This window comes from Rhinatrema bivittatum, chromosome 5 (genome assembly GCF_901001135.1).
Source record: "Rhinatrema bivittatum chromosome 5, aRhiBiv1.1, whole genome shotgun sequence".
Lineage (NCBI taxonomy): Eukaryota > Metazoa > Chordata > Amphibia > Gymnophiona > Rhinatrematidae > Rhinatrema > Rhinatrema bivittatum.
In genome coordinates, this window is record NC_042619.1 from 124,742,753 (window position 1) to 124,762,184 (window position 19,432).

Sequence of the window (19,432 nt, forward strand, 5' to 3'; positions counted from 1 at the left end):
TAAGTATCAAAGGGGGGAATGAAGGGGTCTGAACGCTTCAACCTGACAAAGGACTTCATGTACCAGAATTCCCTGCTTCATGACGGGTTTACTTACAGTCTGCAATACAGCTGTAATTAGGACATTGAGAAACTCTCTGTCAGCACATTGCACATTTGAAACTCTCTGTCAGCACATTGCACATTTTCATTTTTTTTGGCTTCGCTGTTCTTATTCTCTGATAAGCTTTCACTGCTGTAACCTAGATTAGAACAATGGATGTATTATGTGATGGGCTGTATTACTGCAGACTCGCGAATTCCTTTCCAGAACTGCAAGTCCCAGCAGCCTCTCCTGCAGAACATGGGAGAAGTTTCACGAAAGTTCCAGGGTGTCTAGGGAGGGGGTCAGTAGCCCCTTCAGCCGGAATATGCTTGCTCAGCAATGCTTAGAACGCATGTGTAAAAGATAAGAACTGTAAAGTGCATAAGAGTCTGCTCCTGAAGGGGAGGGGCATGCAGTTGTACTGAGCCTTTGTCTTAGCTGCATCTTGCTGGCAATAAAAGTCTATCTTTACGGATCAGTTGTCTGGACCTCCTTACTGACTAAAAAGAGACGGTTACACTTGGGGAGTAAGTTGCTGGAGATAACAGTTCCACGTATTGGAAAAGATACGTCGTCTACGTGGAGAGCCTCGCGCCCCCATGCTCTCCATAGTCATCATCGCATGGAAATGGTTCCTCCACGCTCCAAAGGACGGGGCAACGTCATTTTAAGTGTGATGCCATCTGGAAGGATGGCTCTCAAGTCCTACCTGCTGGTAAAGACTGGGGGATCCTCTGGAATGGGAAGTAGCCGTTCAGGAGAGGGAGGGGTGTTTGGGTGGCCCCAAAAGGTCCTTTTTTTGGGCCAGTGCCTAGAGGGAGCTTGATCTTGGATTTAGGAGTCCAAGAGCTCTGGAGGGGTTTGACCTTGCATTGGGAAGGGCTGGGGGCTAAGTGCCACCAGATGGGCTTCTTCGTGGCTGTGGCCGAGATTGGGAAGGTTTTCCCATGCTATCCGGCCCTTCCATTATGGATTGCTTAAAGTGGTGGATTTGGATTTAGCAGACACTAAAAGGCCTTTTAGCACGTGCAGTCTGTGAATATCATCAGCTTAGTGACTAGGACATTAAACGTGACTTTGGTGTATGTGCTAACACATTTTTAGAATCAATTTTAGTGACGCGATTGCTAAGGATTGGATGCATATTTAAACAAGAGTTTCCCCCCACTAAGCCCAGTGGATAACTCTAAGAAGTAGTAATAATAATTCTGGACGCAGCCTTCTTTTCAAAATAAAAGTTAACGAAGGAGACTGGGGAATCTACTTCCCATTTTTTTTTTTTTACCACTTTGCTAGTCTTCTTTCAAAGCGTTCCCTCGGTTTTCAGTTGTCCAAGGGTTATGCAGAATAAACGCTACTTTTGGCGCTTGACGTGATCAAGACAGTGACACAAATTAGCTTCCATTTCCAGCCCTTGGTTCATTTATTTCCCCAGAGCCGCCAAACTCCTCAGGGAATAATATGCAGAAGCTTCAAGAAACAGCACACATCACAACACGGTTTGTACAAATAAAAATGTTTTAATCATTGTTAAATAAAGTAATGGGGGGTTCCCCCCTCCCCCTATGTACAGTATATACACTGCTTTTGGTATGGTACTGTCAGCTGGCTTATTGCACATACAAACAGATTACAAAGATTCTTGAAGACTACTTTTTTTTTTTACCTCAGCCATACCAATGGACTGCATATAAAAGCTACAGTAAAAGAGAAAATATTTTTGAAGCATTTTTTTTTAATATAGCCCAGTTTAAAGCACACAGTGAAAGACATTATCAAAAGAAACCTTCCTAATTTTGACTCTGAAACCTCTCCCCCTCCCCCAAAAGGATCTTTCAGCTGCATAATGATGAAAAGAGTTCCGGTTCCTCTATCCGCATTAATAAAAAAAACAAAACACTACCTCTGAAAACTGCCTTGTGTCTTCCAAGATGCAGCCGTCAATATTCTTGTTCCTACAACCAATCTGAACGTGTCTTGCCATGAGCTTAAAGCCTTTACTGTTCCTACATTGTTCATGCTTACATTGTTCCTTGTTTATAAAAAAAAATAAAAAAAAATGCATAGGACAGAGTGCTGCATGGAAAAATAGGACAATAATTTTTAATTTAGTGTTAAAGTGCACAGTACATTTTATAGCAAAGAATAGGCTAGGTGCCCGACCAACACTGCTGTGTCCAATGCCCTAGATTCCCTCCACAGAGCAAAAACTTTTCTTTTTCCTAAAAGTTGCTGTGTGTTATTTAACACTACCCCCTTTTCTCCCTTCAGGCTACTAACAAATACAGTTATCATCCGAAACTGTTTCCGATAGCAGAAATGTACGGACTGCCCTGGAAAAGCAACATTTGTAATCGAAAAGCAACTGGCAAGTGCAGCAAAGCTGCTGCTGCTGCTTCATGCTGTGCCTGCTGCAGAGCGCCCATGTAGGACTGCGGAAAGGCACGGTCTGAGATCTCTCTGCTGGCTCTTATTTTCTGTAATCCTTGTCCTCGCCCCCCCCTTCTTACTGATTGTGCTTCTGGTTCTCTTGTCTTTCCTTTCACTCTATTTGCCTCTGTCCATTTTACCTCCTTCCTGCCATCCCTTTTTACCACATACAGCCGCCCTCTCTTGGTGGCCTAGCCATTGAAATCACTATTTTCACGCACCAGCCTTGCACTTACAGACAAGATTAACGTGTAATATTTATTAACAAAATTGTGCTCTAGGTTTAGCTATGTCATTATAGTTTGCTACTGCAAAAGTACAATTTCATTTCCCCTGATTACTTTACAACAGGGCCACCCTGTTCAAAAACAGCAGAGTTCTGGTACAGGAGTTCTCACCGGCAGGATACCAAATTAACTCTCAGTCTGGCTCAAGTGATTAGCAATCAAGTTCACAAACTGCTCCGTTTTTCATGACATTCCCCAACCTGAACTAAAAAACATGCTCATTTTGAATTATTTAATCCAAGTAAGAAGATTAATCAAAGCCCCGTCCCTTGCGAGGACATTAAAGTAACAGTTAAAAATGATTCATATGCCCCTTTATCTTTCTGAATTATATTTGAGCTGATCCTAGAGTATAATATTCCTGTTATAAATGCCAGCAACGTGAAAACTGCTGCTACAGTCTATGAGAGCCTCACACAAAGTACAAACGCGACGGAAACAGCTGAAGTGGTGTCTCGGGGAAAGAAATTGTTAAGGAATATGAGGCATGGCCATAATAAAAAGGGTAAAACTTTCATTCCAAAGAAATACCAGCATTTAAAAACTTAAAAACCATTTGGCCAAAAAAAAAAAGAAAAAGAAAGGAATTTCCAGACAGGAGCCTAAAAGGGAACATCAGAACTATCCAAGATTGAAAGTCGATCAGAATTTAAATGATCAGACACTTCGGGGTAGATTTTAAAAGAAGCGCGATCAGCCTACTTTTGCTTGCGCATCAGACTCAAGCAAAAGTACGCTGGATTTTAGTAGATACGCGCGGAGCCGCGCGTATCCACTAAAATCCTGGATCGGCGCGCGCAAGGCTATCGATTTTGTATAGCCTGCGCGCGCCGAGCCGCGCTGCCTCCCCCCGTTCCCTCCAAGGCCGCTCCGAAATCGGAGCGGCCTCGGAGGGAACTTTCCTTTGCCCTCCCCTCACCTTACCCTCCCTTCCCCTACCTAACCCACCCGCCCGGCCCTGTCTAAACCCCCCCCTTACCTTTGTCGGGGGATTTACGCCTCCCTCTGGGAGGCGTAAATCCCCGCGCGCCAGCGGGCCTCCTGCGCGCCGGGCCGCGACCTGGGGGCGGGTACGGAGGGCGTGGCCACGCCCCCTGGCCATAGCCACGCCCCCGTACCCGCCCCCAAAACGCTGCCGACACGCCCCCGAAACGCCGCGACGACCGGGCCCGCCCCCCGACACGCCCCCGACACTCCCCCCTCCGAGAACCCCGGGACTTACGCGAGTCCCGTGGCTCTGCGCACGCCGGGAGGCCTATGTAAAATAGGCTTCCCGGCGCGCAGGGCCCTGCTCGCGTAAATCCGCCCGGTTTTGGGCGGATTTACGCGAGCAGGGCTCTGAAAATCCGCCCCTTCATGAACAAGCACAAAGGGGGGCATTCTTGGTGTCCACTAGTAGGGATATGCCTTCCTTTTACCTGAATGAGTAAAGTGGGATGAATGAGGCCATTTTCGGTGTGATCCAAATGGAAGGAAGTAAAAATAGTCTTTTCCCAAAATACCTGAACATTATCGTGTATTTTCTCTTCGTAAAACCACCCCCCAGCCCCGCTAAAATAAAAAAGTCTAAACGGATTCTGGGAGGCCCTCGACACCCCTCCTATCCCCAGGAAAGCCTCCAGCCCCAATCTTACCAGGCCGGGCCCAGCCAGCACTTCCCCCGAGCCCCTCTGCCAAGTGAAAATCAAGGCCCGGGGCCCAGGTCTCTCCGGCAGGGCCTCTCTAGGTCCCTTTTGCCCCCCACTCCCTCACCGATGGCACCATTTCTTGGGGGCTGGTCACCTCCCCCCACCCACCTACCCTCTCTCATAAGGTCTTTAGGATGGAAAGGGCAGGAGTAACGCCATTCACCCCCGCCCCGTTGATCGCAGATTTAAAAAAATGGCACTGGCCACATGGCAAGTAGCGCTGAAGTGATGTCAATTTGGCACCTGGCTCAGCTGCAGCTGGCACCAGTAGGTTGTAGAGTTATAGAGCCCTTTGCTTCTGGGTTACTGGATCAAACCCAGTTCAAGTTGGTAGTGAGATCACAAGTCATTACCATCTGAAAGCTTTTCTCCTATTCCGTGTCTTTTCTCCTTTGCTGACCAAAGGTGAAATAAGTGGGTGGTCAGTTCCCAGTGGACAGGAGTTCTCATTTCTAAAAAGCTGCCATCACATTTTGCTACTGTTGATAGCAATAAGGCCAAAAACTGCACAAGCATGTATTATCTTCTAGAGGTGGCCTTTTCTGAGCACCGTTCGGGGGCACTTTGGCGGGCTAGAATGGGGAAGCTTACACTGCCGCTGCCTGTGTTGTACTTATTCTGCAGATAAATGACAGACTTCAGTTTACAGTGATGTCAATCTGGTAGCTTTAACAAGAAATAAATTCACTAAATACCACCAGGTAGGGCTGTTTTTTTCAGGGTTATCATGAATTACAAAAAAAGATCTTGTAAAGTTGTAGGCAATGTAACAGAGTCTCCAGTATGATCCGGGACTTCCCTAAATTTGCAGAGATTTTCTGGATCTTTTTTTTTTTTGTCATCTGTGATCAAGAAAAACAAGCCCAAACAAAACATCCTGGATTAAGGGAGGAGTTTTAGATTATGATCACAGGTCGCATTATTTTTTTGCCCATCCCTACTTCAGAATTATCCAGCAAGTCATACTGCAAACTTCCCAGACTAACTTTCTGTCACTGCCAACTGCAAACGTCCATTTACTAAGGATTTTTCCTCATTCTAAGGTGAATTTTAAAAGCCTGGTGCGCCACAAAATTGGGAGATGTATGCACATGTAGGGCTTACCCGCACCTGCCGTATTTTAAAAGCCATCCACATGTGCGCGTATCTCCCGCTGCTCGCAGAGCTCACTCACAATTAAAAAGGGGTGTGGTGAGGGCCTGGTGTTGGCAGGGCATGAGCATTCCAGGGCGGAGCCAAGAGATGCGGGCACAAAGGTCTAGTGCCTTGTAACTTTACTTCTGCTATGGAGGAGGTGCAAGTTTAAAAATAAAAATAAAAAGCCATTCCTGAGGGGTTTAGTGTCTGGGGTAACTGGGGGAGAATGCAGTCTATTAAACTGGGGGAGGGGGGGGGGTTTGGAGGATCTAGCTCTATACTGGGTGAACTGGTGAAACTGGTCTTGGAGTAGATGCCCTCTGGTTATATCATTCCCTGATTTACACGTCCAAACCCGATTTGCGCGGTTGGGCGCACCGACTTGCAAAATTAGGGGCACACATACACGTTTCAAGGCTATTTTATAACGTACACGTGTATGTGCGCGTATGTTATAAAATCGCAGTGTCCCTGGGTGCGTACAAATGCCTATGCATCAAGTCGTGCCCGCCTCTTTGAAAGTTACCATCCCTGTGTCTATGAGGAAAGAAATTAGTGAATAAAGTCTTAAGCAATTAGCAATCTGTGGGTAAAGGAATGGAGCAGAGCACTCATCTAAACCCTTGATGGACCCAAGCAAACACTGCGAAGAGCATGTCATTCATCAAGACAAGAGAGTGGGTCTGTAGGCCCAAGCACCAGGGTGCTGCCCTCAGCTGTCTGATTTGTGGTAAAGCTCCAGCTCAAATAGGGGTAGATTTTAAGAGAAGCACGCGCGGGGTACATTTGTGCACGCTACCTGGCACGCACAAATATACACCCGATTTTATAACATGCTGCGCGCATGTTATAAAATCCGGGGTCACCCCACGCAAGGGGGTGCACACTTGTGCACCTTGCGCGTGCCGAGCCCTAGGGGAGGCCCGATGGCTTTCCCCATTCCCTCCAAGGCCGCTCCGAAATCGGAACGGCCTCGGAGGGAACTTTTTTTCCACTTCCCCCCACCATCCCCCCTTCCCCTGTCTAACCCATCTCCCAGCCCTACCCAAATACCCCCCACCTCGTTTAGCTTTTTACGCCTGCCTCTGTCAGGCGTATCTTGCGTGCGCTGGCCGGCTGCCGGCACGCCATCCCCCGGCACAGCCGCTGTGCCAGAGGCCTAGGTCCCGCCCCCAGACTGGTCACACGCCCCCGCCCCTTCCCGCCACTTTTTCAAAGCCCCGGGACCTTAGCGTGTCCTGGGGCTTGCGCACGCCGCCGAGCCTATGCAAAATAGGCTTGGTGCGCGCAGGGGCAGGTTTTCGGGGTTACGAGCGTAACCCTTTGAAAATCTACCCCATAGTGTCCAGCCCTATCTGTATAGAGACATTTTATATGGTGCAAAAGCAACTCTAAGCCAACCTGAATATCCAATTCAGACATCTAGACCAGTTTAGCCAACCAGACTACAAAATTCTACCGTTTTTGGCATGAAAGTCTTCTCTTTGCAGGAGATATGCATCTTCAATCAAGGGCCTTTATTATGTGCCCATAATGAAGAAGGCCCTTGTTTGAAAATACTACTTTTTATTCCAACAGAAGCTGAAAAGATCTCTCTTTGGTTATATATTGATCTATATATCATTTCTTGTACTATTTCCTCACTACTTAGTTCTATGGTGCTTTTTTAATTAATTATTATTTTTTTAATTAAAAAGATACAGTGCAAAATTACATTTCAAGACATGATGCAAATACACATCAGTTCATATTTCATTTTCTTTTTTTTCTATGTTAAAAGCTTTTCTTTCTGCATAGTAAAATACACTTTATGGATCAAAAATATCTGTTCACATTATGTTTTCAAGTTTCATTCTTTGCTTTTCCATAACAAGTAGCAACAATGGCATGTAAATACAATTTGAGTATTTACACTTAATCCTAGTCAGGGACAAAATGAGCGTTGGAATGTAAAAAAATATAAATGGAATGTAAATTTACAAATTATCCAAATAAAAAAACAAAGGAGGATACCCCAGCTAGCAGTTCCTTTAAAAAAAACCAAAAAAAAAAACCACTTTTTCGTTCTTTTTCTCACCACACAAATTAGAAACAAGATTAATGGCCCTACAATAGGATTAAAAACAAAATCTAATATTCATACAATATTACAGAAACGTGTTGAACCACAATAAAAGCAGTAAATAAGACAGGCTCCTACTTTACATTTTACATCCAAAAGGATGAATAACAATTCTCTAATAAATAATCATAAATACATCTACAATTTTTTTAATAAAGAACTATAGCCTGAAAAAAACTGCTTGAAAACACTTTGGTGTAAAAAATCACAATTTTTTTTTTTTTTTTACAAAATGATCCTATATTTGAAAAAAAAAAAAAAAAAAGGCCTTACTGGAAAATAGAGATTTTCCAGGAAATAGCTGTGATCTGGACTGGTTGAGAAGCAGACACAGAGTTCTGATCTGAAATGCAGAACCAAGGCTTTGTTACGAAAAAAACCCCCATGATGTTGCTTAGTCCTTAGCTTTCTATATCGCTTTTCTTTTTTTTTTTTATTCCTATTCCACAGATGGCCCTTGCTTCTGAAGGCATGGACGTTTCTCCTTGAGGATTTCATTGGCCATATATAATGCTGAAAGTGCTAAGAATCAGGTAAGTTTGGAAACAATGCTTGATGAGGCAGCTTCTTTATAACAGACAGTGAGATACATTCATATACATAGAGCCTGCTTGACTGAGGTTGCGTCTAGCAATGCTAGAATGGTTACGCTCACTTTGACCAAGCCTTTTTCTTCTAGGATGTGATGTGGTAGGCAGAGTTTCTCCTGCAAGGCAAAATAAAAGTCCAGATTAAACCACTTATTGCTTATTGCAAAATCTTAACAAACCCTGGTTCTATAAAACTCCCGATGCAAGTAAATGATTGAATCTCTCTAGAGAGATTCTCTAGAGAGATTCTCTAGAGAGATTCAGCCCACTGCTTTTTTTTTTTTTTTCTCATGCCACATAAAAGATATTTAGGCCAGTTCGGGGGAGATTCACCTCTGTCCTGCCAAGATTTACTTCCATGCAAAATGTTTTGCACATCTCGAAATTTCACAGAGAAGCGGGCAAAATGAGCTAATGAAGAGCTAAAGAGGAGCGATTTAATTAACAAATATCAGTTACTTGGGAGAATGGAAGACCTACTCTTTCTTGTAAATATAACTGTTTAGTTTTGGGATTTTTTTTTTCTTCAATAGATTGAACCTAAGCAAAACGTTTTTTGAAAGTTAGAAATGGTTATTTGTGCAATGAAGCAATTTTATATTTTTATTTATGCCTTATTGAAAGCTAGGCAAAATAAAAAATAAAAGCCTGATAAGGCCATGTGATTTAGAGAAATAACATAAAAAGGATACTTTTGTGTCTTGATAAAAAAAAAATAAACTTTCCCATGTCTGGATGCAGTAGGTCTGTTGAAAATGTGTTGAGAACATACATTGATTTCCTTGTTGGTAGTGGATGGAAGTGCTGGTTGCCATTGTGGTCTCATATTTTGGAGGTTGTAATATTTTCTTGCTGGGTCAAAACACAGATATGTAGATGATATCGTACATTTGTTTTCAGGGGCTGAGACATCTGAAGATGGGATTTACAAGACACTGATGCTGACTTTAAAAAAGAGTTGAGCTACTAAATTTAGGCACCTAAGTTAGGGACCTCACTTCAGTCATTTTTTGGATCCTAAGGTTTTGATTAAAAACTCATCTAAATCGAGTGGCCCAAAGCTTAGGGGCCTACATTTTGGCCTGCTATTCACTAGCCTAGATTTAAGATCATACGTTATGTGCCCAGTGCTGAAAATCAGTGCTAAGCTCCTAACTACAATGATTCCCAGGGCCCAACATTCAAAGTGCATTCAGCGCTATTTAGCCAGATAAGCGGGATTTTAGAAGATACGTGCGTAGCCGCACGTATCTTCTAAAATCCTGGATCGGCGTGCGCAAGGCTGCCGATTTTGGGCAGCCAGTGCGCGCCGAGCTGCGCAGCCTGTCTCCGTTCCTTCCAAGGCCGCTCCGAAATCGGAGCGGCCTCGGAGGGAACTCTCTTTCGCCCTCCCCTCACCTTCCCCTCCCTTCCTCTACCTAACCCACCCCCCCGGCCCTATCTAAACCCCCCCCTTACCTTTGTCCGTAGATTTACGCCTGCGAGAAGCAGACGTAAATCTACGAGCGCCAGCAGAGTGCTGGCGCACCGTGCTCCGACCCAGGGGCTGGTCCGAAGGCCTGGATCACGCCCCCGGGCCAGCGCTGCGCCCCGCCCCCGAAACGCTGCGTCATCGGGTCCCGCCCCCGACACGCCCCCTTCCGAAACCCCGGGACCTACGCGCTTCCCGGGGTTCTGCGCGCGCCGGCGGCCTATGGAAAATAGGCACGCCGGCGCGCAAGGCCCTGCTCGCGTAAATCTGGGCGGATTTACGCGAGCAGGGCTTTGAAAATCCGCCCGATGGCTTATATGGATAAAAGCTACATGCATAAAAAGTAGGCATGTACTGGATGGATTGGGGGAGGATCGAGTTAGGCATATAACTTATACCCCTAACTAATTACCCATATTTGGACTTAAGCATATAATTGTACATCTAAGTTTAGGTGCCCCATAAAGCAGATCTAAACTTAGCCGGGTTGCGCACATATACGTGTATATTCAGCGGCTTCGCTGTGCCGCTGAATATACATCATAGCTTACCAGATACGTTATATCTGGCTAAGTTACTTAAACGCCAGCTTTGAATATTGAGCCCCCCACTTTTTAGGACTATACATTTAGGAATATATAGACTTAAGGAGTTAAAGGAGTACTGTCTAGAAGAAAAGAGACAGGAGTGATAATGACATGATGCCAATATTCCAAGTATGTAGCAGGCTTCAAGGAGGTACCACAGAATGGAAAGTGGAGCACAAGGGTTCATCATATCGTGCTGAACAGAGGGAGGGAGGAAAAGCTGAAAAGGAATGTGAGAATATTTTTCACAGAGATACTGGAAACAGACTTTGAGTAGAATTAATAGAAGTCAAAACAATGACAGAATTCAAACATGCCTACAGCAGACACAAAGCAGGAGGAAGGGTGGGGAAAAGACCACAGGTCAAGTAAGACCTGTGAGAGCACAGCAGGCAGGAAAATGGGAGCAGAATCGGTGTCTAGCCCCTCTTCTAGTATGGTGCGAAGAAGTGCAGGAGTCACACTCGATCCCTGGGCTAAGTTTTTCCATAATGCAGCAGCCCCAAGGCGTGGATTCTCTGAGCATGGGTGGGAGAGAATAGACTTCCAGGACCCAAGGTGCATGGGGTGACCTTTCCTTCGAGTGCTTTCTCCCTAGGTTATCTTGTGGATGGGTGCATGGGCCAATCAAAGCAGATGGGACACTCTGGCTAGGTGTCCCAAAATTAGACTTTACCGCAGATCTTCCAAGGTAATTAACTGGCAGCATATACACGTAATTCTGATTACATCCATGCTGTGGAGCAGACAGCTGGGCTGCCTTCTTCCTAACCCTGGGGATACAGGTCAGGAGGCCTGTCCTAGCAGAGCTAGGGGGACCAAAGAAAATTACAATGCTTCACCTTAGAACTGTAACAGAAAATGCTGCACTGATGTCCCACTCTGCCTGCCTTTGAGCAGTAAGGAACTTGGCTTATATTCCAGTAGCTGTTAGGAAATGGTATGCTCCTCCTCTAACTCCTACAGTATACCCTAGCTCTAAATCCAAGGTCATCTAGCGGAGATCTCAAGGGGTCGCCACAGGTAGATTAAAGCTATTCCTGTGATCTGAGGCCTCCCCTATGCCACTGATTCTCTGTACGGCCTTGCTTAGGTCACTTCAGGTCCCTGTACATCCTGGCTCTGTTGAAAATGAGCTATTGTCTGAATCCGGCTTTCCTGGTGAACTAATTTTAAAAATGAAAAACTGTCAGTATCCTCAACCCCCTGGTACTGATAGGCGGGCGGAAAAGATGAAGCTGATAGTTGGCACTGCTAGCTGGGGCCGGCTGTGACTGCAACCAAGAGCCAAGCAGAATCTGCAAAGCATTTAGCTACAATACACCAGCTTTCTTTACAAAGTATTTTTACCTAAAAATTTAATAATTGCTAGGCAGCACCTGGTAAGAGGGCTGTGAGTGTGCAGTACTTTCATAAAGTTCCATGAAGTTAGCATGTGGCACATTTAAAACTAATCGGAGTAAGTTCTTTTTCACTCAACACACAATTAAACTCTGGAATTTGTTGCCAGAGGATGTGATTAGTGCAGTTTGTATAGCTGTGTTTAAAAAAGGATTGGATAAGTTCTTGGAGGAGAAGTCCATTACCTGCTATTAATTAAGTTGACTTAGAAAATAGCCACTGCTATTAATAGCAGTGGTAACATGGAATAGACTTAGTTTTTGGGTACTTGCCGGGTTCTTATGGCCTGGATTGACCACTGTTGGAAACAGGATGCTGGGCTTGATGGACCCTTGGTCTGACCCAGTATGGCATGTTCTTATGTTCTTATGCAAATGCTGAAGCTTTTGGAGTTTGTATGGGACCTGTCTCAGGGCATGAACTGCATGTACTCCTGTTGCCAGCAGGCAGGAGCCTCGAGGATCAGGAGCAGTTATTCCATGCTCTTGGGCTTCTTGGCCCTAAAGAGAAGAGTAGATGCAGCCATGGTGGGGGGTGGGGGGAGGGAGGCAAGCTGAATTCTGCTCCAGTGAGGAGATACAGTTAATGTCAGGGGTGGGGAAGCAGTTGCCCCAAAGTTGAGGACTGAGAGAGTGCTTGGAGAGAGGGAGGTTGGGTAGCAGATGGAGGGAGTATCTGAAAGGAGGGAGGAGTACATGGAAGGAGAAGAGGGAGAGAGTGGAGGCAGGGGCACTCTTGGGGGGATCAGGAACTTGGGAATGAGGGGAATGAGGGGAAGGGGAGCAGGGACAGGCCTTAGATGAGAGCTCAGGGATAGTGCGGAGAATAGGAACTAAGAAGACCAGGGAATGGGGAAGGTGGGGATTTGGAATGGAAGAAGAGCAGGGACTTTGCAAGTTGGTGGAGTATGAGGGAGAGGTGTGTAGGACAGTATTAGACAGACTAGGAATGTGAGACTGGGTACAGAAGGGTGAGGAAGTAGAGATGGTGTCATAGACCTCGAGGGGCTGGGAAGGGGTTGACGAACAGTGTAAAGGGATGGAACAGTTGAGGGGATGAGGGTGTGAAAATTGGGATGGTGTAGAGGTGAAAGAGGGGAATAGAATGCTGCATATTGGGTATGAGACAGAAAAAAAAGAAATGGATACCAGAAGAGAATGTATGACAGGCAGGTCGAGATTTAGGCATAGGCAATAGAGGCATGCCAAATTCTGAAAGTGTCCAAATACTGAAGGCACCAAAAAAACCAGGCTCCTACTTCCATCTTTTTATTTCCAGGAAGCAAAAACATTCTACCTCCAGTCCTCTGCCTACGAGCACCATAACCTTAAATCCAGCCCTGATGCCAGGGCTGGAGCTGGAGCTGGTGAAGGGATGAAAATCAGAGGAAAGTAGATGAGGGCTGGAGAGTCAATGGGTACAGAGTTTGGAAAGTGCAGACTAGAAAGCAGGTGGAAGAGGGACAAAAGATACTGGGGAAGGAGTGAGAGATAGAGGTTAGGAATGGAAAGAGGGAGTGAGAGTGGCAGATGGAAAACTGGTAGGAAGGAGAGAGGTAAAAAGATGGAGACGGAGGACTAGAGGGTGAAAGAGGAAGAGAAGGTGGTGTTAAGACTAGCAATGAGTATATAGAAAGTTGAACAGAGAGACAGAGAAAAAAGATGAAAGAAAAAGATCAATGTTAGAGACAGATGTAAGGAAGGAAAGGAAGAAGAAGAGAGAAGGAAAGAAATGGAAAATGGAAAGGGGACCCTGGAAGAGTACTTAGGAGAAGAGTAATAAAAGGAAAGTAGAAAAGATTGACCAGGACCAACCCAATTAGAATAATAAAATGCCTAGACAACAAAGGTAGAAAAGAAAATATTTTATTTGCAGATTTTGAGACTGGAATATGTCAGCTTAGGGAATGTGCATTTCTTATGTCTTTTTATTTTGCTCTTTGCAAGAGGACATGCATTTTTGTTTCTTTCTCTAGGATTACACTGCTCACAGTCTGGCTTCTCAGGGTTTCCATTTTTGTCTGCATGGTTCTGTTTCTATAGCACTCTGGTTTGTTCTGTGTTTATTTTTTTCAGCAGGAGTTATGTTGGTGTTCCAGGCCCTATAGTAATATTTGCAGTGCTGCCTTTTCATAGGTATGGTTGCTGCTGTTTTGCGTGCTGGAGTTAGTACTGTTATGGTATAGCAGGTTTGCTACATAGGTTCATAGAGTGCTTTTTGAAGGGTTTTGTGTTACTTTATAAAGTGGTAGTAGAAGGAATTTGTCTTGCTGTTATTGAGGTGACATCAGAATTTGAATATAATATTTTTTCATATGGTGAGCTATAAAAGGGAGCGTCCTACATCTGTTGATGTGGCATGTGTGTTACAGAATTGGAGTAGCAGAGTTTATACTGAGGTTTTGTCCCATTCTATACAGACTTCACTCCTATGTGGAAGAATTGGTTGAATGATGCTAGTGAATAATTTTAAATAAGATATAGTTGCGATGAAGAAGGTACAGAGAAGGGCAACCAAAATGATAAAGGGGATGGAACAGCTCCCCTATGAGGAAAGGCTGAAGAGGTTAGGGCTGTTCAGCTTGGAGAAGAGACGGCTGAGGGGGGATATGATAGAGGTCTTTAAGATCATGAGAGGTCTTGAACAAGTAGATGTAACTCGGTTATTTACACTTTCGAATAATAGAAGGACTAGGGGGCATTCCATGAAGTTAGCAAGTAACACATTTAAGACTAATCGGAGAAAATTCTTTTTCACTCAACACATGATAAAGCTCTGGAATTTGTTGCCAGAGGATGTGATTAGTGCAGTTAGTGTACCTGGGTTCAAAAAAGGTTTTTGAACCCGTACCCGTGAAACATCAGTAAAGGCGATGACCTAGATAAGTATGAAATAGAAACTGAAGTGGGTCGGAAAAGCAGCAGGGGAGAAGGGATTTTAAGAAAAATTGGAAAAACTCAAGAAAAAATTGAATATCCTCACAAACACTTTTTGAATTAAATAAAAAAAGCAATAGACGGAGGTTAAGAAAAGGATAACTGCAAATCAGTTATCCTCATCACAAACCTCCATACAAGACAACCACCAAATAAGTATTCCCTTATATGCTCAAAGTTGGTGAATTAATTGCATCAGTAGCATGGGTTCTTCTTAGTGTTTGGGTAATTGCCAGGTTCTTGTGGCCTGGTTTTGGCCTCTGTTGGAAACAGGATGCTGGGCTTGATGGACCCGTGGTCTGACCCAGCATGGCAATTTCTTATGTTCTTAATGATAGCTATACCAGGTTTAATTGGGCAGGAGTTTCTTACTTGCACAGGAGGCCCTTGGGACTTTTTCTTGTAGCGTCTTTTATAACCAATTTAAAAATAGATTATGCTGTGAGGATAGTATTAATCTGTGGAAATGCCACTGCTTGATCCTTGTCTAGGATTGCTAATTGGCATCAGATGTTCAAGTTAGGATGATCCAGTCCTGGTTTTACCCCTCTGCATACAGGGACTTGTAATTCTGATATCCCTATCGCATGCCCCCTGAAAAGTAAGATTGCAAGTGGGGTAAAAACCAGGACTGGATCATCCTGTCCTGGAAATCTAGAGCTAAAATTAGCAACCCTGCCCTTGTTATTAGCCCCTTTCCCTCGCCAAATCCGACTAGTGATGCCACTGACATACTACATGCCACTATTATACTTGAGAAAATGGGGGAAGGGGAGGGGGAATGAAAAGGAGACACAATGGCTGGGGGTGGGAGTAGAGCAATCAGGGCAGACATCTACTTCTAACCCATGTGAATCCTATCAACTCCCGACCTGGTAACTTTTCATTTTTTAGAAAACCATCCTTGCTACAAACTGAGTATATGCTGTGGTTTACAAATTAGACTTAAGAACATAAGAAGTTGCCATACTGGGTCACCAAGGGTCCATCAAGCCCAGCATCCTGTTTCCAACAGTGGCCGATATAGGTTACAAATATCTGGCAAGTGACCAAACATTAAAAAGATCCCATGCTACTAATGCCAGTAATAAACAGTTGCTATTTCCTAAGTTAACTTGATTAATAGCAGTTTATGGAATTTTCCTCCAGGAACTTGTCCAAACCTTATTTAAACCATGCTAGGATAACTGTCTTAACCACATCTTCTGGCAATGAATTCCAGAGCTTAATTATGCATTGAGTGAAAAATAATATATTCGATTTGTTTTAAATGTACTACTTGCTAACTTCATCGTGTGCCCCCTAGACCTTGTATTATCTGAAAAAGTATGCAACCAATTTACATTAATCCATTCTATTCCTCTCTTTATTTATTTATTTATTTATTTATTTATTTATTTATTTAAAAGTTTTTATATATCGCACAATAAGGCATTTATATGTCCGTCTAGGCGGTTTACAAAAATACAAACATAAATTTAAATCAAAACGAGATTAACGCAAGAGATTGTATAACTTTTTTATAGAACTCCATCACATCCACCCTCCATCACATCCACCCTTCAGCCATCTCATCTCCAAGATGAACGGCCCTAAACGTTTTAGCCTTGAGCCGTTCCATCCCTTTTATCATTTTGGCCACCCTTCTCTGTACCTTCTCCAGTGTATCAATATCTTTTTTGAGATTCGGCAACCAGAACTGCACACAGTACTCAAGGTGCGGTCTCGCCATGGAGTGATAGACACATTATGACATTCTCCATTTTAGTCACCATTCCCTTTCTAAAAATTCCTAACATTCTGTTTGCTTTTTCAACTGTTGCAGCACACTGAGCCGACAATTTCAATGTATTGTCCAACTGTGGCATAGCCACGGTTGGGCCTGGATGGGCTGTGGCTCACCCACTTTGCGCTCAGGCTCACCCACTCAGAGTTACCCGGTGCCTGAGAAGAGAAGCCCGATACAGGGCCATCACGAAACTCATGCCATGAGGCCCGTGGCCTGACCTTTGCAGGGCCATCATGGAGCTCATTCTGTGCGGCCTGAGAAGAGAGGCCCGACCATCATAGGGCTGTCACAAAGTTCATCCCGCATGGCCTGAGAAGAGGCCCGACCGTCACAGGGCTGTCGTGGAGCTCAACACGCAATGCCAGAGAGGTCTTGCAGCAAGGAGGCCCAGAAGAGAGGAAGAGGCCCTGATAGAGAGAGTGTGTGTGTTTATGTGTGTGTATGTTTGTGTATGTATGAGAGAGACAAAATGGGAGTGAGAAGCATCTGTGTGTACATGTGTGTGAAAGAGCATGGTAGTAAAAAGCCGGTGTATGTGTGTGTGCGTGCATGTATGAGAGAGAGAATAAGAGTGAGAAGCCTGTGTTTGTGTGTGTATGAAAAAGAGCATGGGAGTTGGAAGCCTGTTTGTGTGTGTATGTATGAGAGAGAGCATGAGCGTGAGAAGCCTCTATGTGTATGAAAGAAAGCATGGGATTGAGAAGCCTGTCTATGTATGTATGAGTGAGAAGCTTCTGTGTGTGTGTGTATGTGTATGAGAGAGAGCATCGGAGTGAGAAGCCTGTCTGTATGTATGAGAGCATGGGAGTGGAGAGACAGTTGGTGTGAGAGAAAGCATGTGGGAGTGGAAGCCTGCATGTGGAAGAGAGCATGTAAGGGAGCCTCTGTCTCTGTGGGAGTAGAAATCTTCGTGTGAGAGTGGGAACCTGTAGTGCGAGTGGCAGCCTGGGTAAAAGAGAGTATGTGGGAGTGGGAACCTGAGAGTGAGAGCCTGCACGTGAGAGAGCATGTGAGAGTGAGAGCCTGCACATAAGAGAGCATATGAGAGTGGGACTGTGAGTGAGAGCCTGTGTGTATATGAGAGAGAGCATGCAAGAGTAGGAGCCTGTGTGAGAGAGAATCTGTGTGTATGTGTATGAAGGAGGAAGGAAAGAAGACAAAAAGAGAGAGAGAATAAAAGAGACCCTAAAAAAGGAATTAGGAAAAGCCAGACAAGGGGAACAAGGAGACTGGGACCAACTGATTAGAAAAATAAGCGATAACAAAGATAGAAACAATTATTTTGTCTTTCAGCAATTGGAATATGCCATCTTTGGGAATGTACACTTCTTATATATTTGCATTTTGCTGTTTGTTCAGTATTCCAGTATTCACAGAGGCTGAGGTTGGTTTCTCAAGCTTTCCATTTCAGTTTGTCTGTATGTTTGTTTCTAATTTGTAGTCCCTTATTCTGTATTAGGTAAGGCTCTGTTTGTGTTGCACATGAGTGACAGAAGAACAGTATTTTGGCTAGTGTGCAGTTTCTCAGTAGGGATTTGTATCAGATTGGTTTGTTCTGTATTAGTGTTCTAGGGCTTGGCGTAATGTTTGCCTTTGTTGCCTTTTTGTAGATAAGACTGCTGCTATTTCAGTCCTGAGAGTTACTGCTGTTTTGGTATGGCATGAGAAGGTTCTAGGGGTTTGTGGTTTGTTTGTTTTTTTGCGGGGGGGGGGGGGGGGATTTGTAGGGATTTGTCTTACTCCACAAAGTGTTTGGTATTGGAGGGATGTTTGTTTTGCTGACAAAAACAAATGCTGTCAAAAACAAATGCACCAGCATTTGAATATATATTTTTTGCATGTCCTAGTTCTGTTCTGCACCTGTTGAAAATCTTAAGTTCTTATGATGATTATTGTGATTATTGCTGTTTTATTGTAATTACGATATTCTCTGCATTTTTGCAAAGAGGATTCATAAAAGAATACATTTATATTTGTTTTATTACATAATTGGATCTGATGTTTCTGTTAGACTGCTATTACTTTTTACATGATGTGTATTTATCAACTGCAATAAATCTAAAATAAATTAATATAGATTAATAAGGTATTTTTAATGTTGGTAAGTGCTTGAAATAATAGAATTAAAATATTTTAAAGCATCACTCATGATGAAACTACTTAGAAATCCACTGTCAGATGCACTCTAAGGCATTATTTATTGATAAGAGTACAAATAGCAGGACCTAGACTTGTATGTCAACTGCCCATCCATGTTAACCTTGGGCCCCCCAAAAAGATTCATTTCTGGCTATGCCACTGTTGTCCACTATGATGCCTAGAACCTTTTCCTGGGTGGTAACTTCTAACATGAAACCTAACATTGTGTAACTACAGCATGGGTTATTTTTCCCTATATGCATCATCTTGAATTTCATCTACCATTTGGACGTCCAATCTTCCAGTCTCACAAGGTTGTCCTTTAATTCATCACAATCTACCTGTGATTTAACTACTCTGAACAAATTTGATCACCTCACTCATCATTCCCCTTTCCAGATCATTTATAAATATATTAAAAAGCACTGGTCCAAGTACAGATCCCTGAGGCACTCCACTGTATACTTCTCTCCATTGAGAAAACTGACCATTTAATCTTACTCTCTGTTTCCTGTCTTTTACCCAGTTTGCAATCCACACAAATACATTGCCTCCTATCCCATTACTTTTTAATTTTCTTAGAAGTCTCTCATGGGGGACCTTGTCAAACACCTTTTGAAAATCCAAATACACTACATCTACTGGCTCACTTTTATCCACATGTTTATTAACCCCTTCAAAAAAATGAAGCAGATTTGTGAGGCAAGACTTCCCTTGGGTAAATCCATGCTGACTGTGTTCCATTAAACCATGTTTTTCTATATGCTCTGT

The 19,432-nt window shown here is 43.8% G+C and overlaps 1 protein-coding gene across 5 annotated transcripts in view; it reads right to left on the minus strand.

Moving 5' to 3' along the window:
* Nucleotides 1-8,115: 8,115 nt before the first annotated feature.
* Nucleotides 8,116-19,432, minus strand: part of LRCH1 (leucine rich repeats and calponin homology domain containing 1) — a 424,219-nt gene continuing 412,902 nt past the window's right edge. For 3 of the 5 annotated variants that reach the window (XR_003856942.1, XR_003856943.1, XR_003856944.1), the window contains one exon: nt 8,332-8,454. Coding sequence is in view for 2 of the 5 variants with exons in the window: in XM_029602883.1 (XP_029458743.1) it covers nt 8,341-8,454 (114 nt within the window). In the remaining 3 variants the exon portion in view is untranslated. Of the gene's footprint in view, nt 8,455-19,432 lie in introns of all 5 variants that reach the window. The other 2 variants (XM_029602883.1, XM_029602884.1) reach the window with 1 other exon arrangement.